Source organism: Lolium rigidum, chromosome 7 (genome assembly GCF_022539505.1).
Source record: "Lolium rigidum isolate FL_2022 chromosome 7, APGP_CSIRO_Lrig_0.1, whole genome shotgun sequence".
NCBI lineage: Eukaryota > Viridiplantae > Streptophyta > Magnoliopsida > Poales > Poaceae > Lolium > Lolium rigidum.
The window spans coordinates 126,126,085-126,130,102 of record NC_061514.1 but is presented as its reverse complement, the minus strand read 5'-3'; the positions used below and the strand labels follow the sequence as shown (position 1 = coordinate 126,130,102).

The window sequence follows — 4,018 nt, the reverse complement described above, 5'->3', positions numbered from 1 at the left end:
CGGTGAATTCAAAAAACAGCTAGAACTTAAAAAGGTACTGTCTGGGGATGTTCAGCCACCGGGGACCAATCTATGTGGATACTATGTTTGTGAGTTCATCCGGAGATACACCTCTGAGCGGAAGCCGTCGGATAACAACGTCAAGAGGAATAACTTGCGGAAGATGCTTAGTCCAGAAGCTCGCTTCCGACCAATTCAAGAGGAACTAGCAGGATTTTTGATGAGGGAAATCCTCCATCCTAAAGGAGAACACTATTACGAGGATGTAGAACTTCTGATGTCGTAAATTATGTATGGAAACTTGTTCGAAATTGTATATGGTCATCCGAGATTGAATATATATTGTATATTCCTCTTGAATTCTTCTTGGTTCTAATTTCAAACTTGTTTGAAATTGTACATTCATATGCATGTATATAGTAGCGTAGAATATGTGAAACTCCTTCAAAATTAAAATAAAACACAAAATAAAATATAAAAGAAATAAAACAATACAAATTAAAAAGAAACCAGATTTAGGGGGGGGGGGCTAAAACCCTAAACCTGCGGCGGCCTTTAGTCGCGGTTGGCCAGGAGAACCGCGACTAAAGGGCCTCCGCCCCGACGGATGGTTGGCGCCCACGTGGATGAGCCTTTAGTCGCGGTTCGTAAGCAACCGCGACTAAAGGGGGGGCCTTTAGTCCCGCATATTTAATCCCGGTTGTGCAACCGGGATTAATGGCAGTAGCCAACCGGGATTATTGGCCCTTTTTCTACCAGTGTAAATAAGAATTCGAGGATTTTTTTGATCAAAAACTAATAATTTGAGGAGATTTGAGTGAAAAGATCATGCTATTAAAGTGCTAAGTAAGAACTAGTTTAAAGAGAGAAATTTACAGGTGCTAGTCTAGCGAAGATACATGAGCTAACAAGTATAACAAACTAGTATAGCTAGGAGTACTTGCTATCAAGTACCAACGGCAATCAACGAACCAGAGCTAAATCAGTGCACTGGGTCTTTTTGGACCATTTTCTTATTGGGATTGTTCCTCGCAACCCAAGATAGCGGGGAATAGTAGCCAAGGTTTAAAATAGCGTGCTAAATGAAATAGCGTCGGTCTCCTTCAAACGCTATGGACGCTATATCGTGCTAATTGCATGCTATATTTCAAATAGCGTTTTGAAAAAATATCAAATGTAGTCTAAAAATAAAGGATTTCTCTAAAAAGTTTGGATATTTAGTCCAAAAAATGACTGAATCATACATACATAGCCACATACAACAAATAGATCTCGAATTTTTCAGAAGGCTAACATCAGTATTCCATAAGGCAACAACATAGTATACATTATTTATTAAGAATCATCAGCATTAGCGATATTAAGTTATAATCTAGAAGAGGAACCAACATATTGCAGTTCATCATCACGAAAAAGTGAAAGTAACTTTGCTTAAAAAAATAGCGCGCTAACGCTATGAAGTTTTAGCACGATATATCATGCTATTTCACAAATAGCGTCATAGCGAGTAAAATTACTAAAATTTAGCGTAGACCCTCCAAATATGCTATTGCGTGGTATTAACGGAGAAATAGCGCGCTATTTTAAACCTTGATAGTAGCCCATTGCATCCCCGGGTCGGCAAGAATAGCTGCGAAACTGCCCGCGTTGCTTGGTTTTTGGTCGCTATGTGTGGTTTGGATGTACGAGTTCTACCAAATTGGGCCAACAATACATAGGTAAAGAGGCTTTTTTTGGGAAAATCCTGGGCGGGCCACGGCCCAATTTGGCCCCTACATAGCTCTAGTGTGCACAAGGCGCAAGCAAGGTGATCATCCTGATCGACCATAAAAGACCGACCGTAAGCCTCCAACGCCCTGATCGGAGAGAATCTCCATTTTCTGAGGGTACGTGAGACAACATGGGTGCGTTCTCCTGGGTTTCAGGATTGTACGTGTCCTGAGTGGGGATTCGATATTTGACGACTAGTGAGATTAATCAGCAAAAGGGGATGAATTTGGATGGAGCATAGAGCCTGTCGAGAAGAAGGTCGGATCTGTCTGCGGCAAGGATGGAGGTGGCAGCCGGGTGCAGCTGCGCGACGGACAGGAATCCAGCATGCCAACTGCGCAGTTGAGATTTAGCCGAAAAAGTGGTAGTTGTATGCTATTAATTAACTCTTTCAGGTGCTACGGTTTCGGTTCTATATTGCTAAGACTACTCACAATGGCAATATCATAAGTAGTATCATGCACTACATGCATGTAAAATGCTGATGTATCATATCAATTAATGATGAAAGAGAAGATAGTGGTACATAGATAGATACCGTATCATAATACGTAGAACTAGAAAAATTAATGCCAAATAAATCTTGTACACACTTTTCTATTGAAATTCTACAAATCATTAAATACATGTAACATATGATACTACTACATGATACTATGCATTGTGAAGATAATATCATACACTAGTATCATATGCATGATACTACTATATAAGGCTAGCTATAGTGCTAGTATCATGCATCCTAGCCCCACCAAAAATGCTGATGTGGCAGGTAATTATGGATGAGAGAGAAGATTAGAGTATCATAGCTGGATACTGTATCATAGCGCACATCACGAGAAAAGTTAGTATCAAATAAATCTTGTACACAAATTTGTATTGGGATTCTACAAATTAATTAATATAGCAAAACTATGATACTAGTCTATGATACTATGCATTATGGATCTAGTATCATATAAAAGTATAATATGCATGATACTACCCACTATGGCCAGTCTAATACTTCCTATTGTGACTAGTCTAACAAACCAATCACGGATGGTGCTACGGTTTTGGTTGGTGCGACGTCACTAGGTCAGCGACGAGAGCATAAGTGAAGCACAACTAGACCAAAACGCGCATGAATGGCCACCAAGTACTACGTTTTTGGGGTGTATTTGGTTTGAGCCCCAACAAGCCCTACCAAATTTTTGGCTTCACCAAACCAAGGGCATGACCAAAATTTTGGCAAGGTCTTGTTGTTTGGATTATAGCCATTACCCTTCAAAAAATTTGGTACACTAGTGCCTCCGTTTAGTTTGGGCCAAAGTGACTTTCCATGAATTGACAATTCAAATTGGCTAGTGCTTGCTTTGATTCCAATTCAGTAAAAAAAATTAATACTGTGTTCTTTTAAGAATGCAGGCAAAAAGAAAAAGAATCATGAGATAGAAAATCATAAGCAACTACTTTCCCACAAAATCGTTTCATGAAAAATTAACTTAATGTATGACGTGCGTAAAATGACGAAATTTGGTGCTAAAAATAAGGCTTTCCACAAGATAATTTTCTCTTTTCTACATAGACTAGAAATAATGTCACTTTTTCGCGAAAAGTGATGAACGCACATATACTGTTGAGATGTATATGTAGAAATTTTAATCAATTTTTTGGCATTTTAAAATATATTTTTTCTGGTAGAGAAAACATATACATCTGGGAGCCGAATTAAATTTCCAGGTGAAAACGTAAAGGTAAAACATATTTCTTGTAGTAGTTCTTTCTTTGACATGGTGTTTCTTAATACTCCCTCGGTAAAAGTACTTAGTAATAGTTCTTTTTTAACCAGTACTTAGTAATAGTTAGCACACTGCTGCTCGCTTTTAAAAATTAGAGCGCTGGGTTATTGTTGGCATGTACCTTAGACTAGTCACAATGGGAAGTATCATACACTAGTATCATACACATGATATTAGTTTATGATACTACACCCGCATAGTATCATAAGATAATATCATAGTATCATCACATTTAATGTTTTGTAGAATCTCAATGCAAATTTGTGTATATGATGTGTTTGCCACTAAGTTTTTTAGTTTTACGTATTATGATACGGTATGGTAAGCATTGGCTGTAATCCAAACTCACCCTTGGTGTGTGAGCATCTGTGAAGCAGCCAGTCTAACTCTAATTCTAATAGCCCGGACCACCAACAGATCCATGGTAGAGAGACGGCTGCTCTGGAGATGCTTCACTTAGGATGACT

General features: G+C 38.6%; 1 protein-coding gene across 1 annotated transcript in view; it reads right to left on the bottom strand.

The window, feature by feature from the left end:
• Positions 1–1,977: 1,977 nt before the first annotated feature.
• The window catches only part of LOC124671961 (protein DGS1, mitochondrial-like), an 8,732-nt gene continuing 6,691 nt past the window's right edge, over positions 1,978–4,018 (bottom strand). The window contains exon 15 of the mRNA XM_047208272.1: positions 1,978–2,104. Coding sequence (XP_047064228.1) covers positions 1,978–2,104 — 127 coding nt within the window. The remainder of the gene's footprint in view (positions 2,105–4,018) is intronic.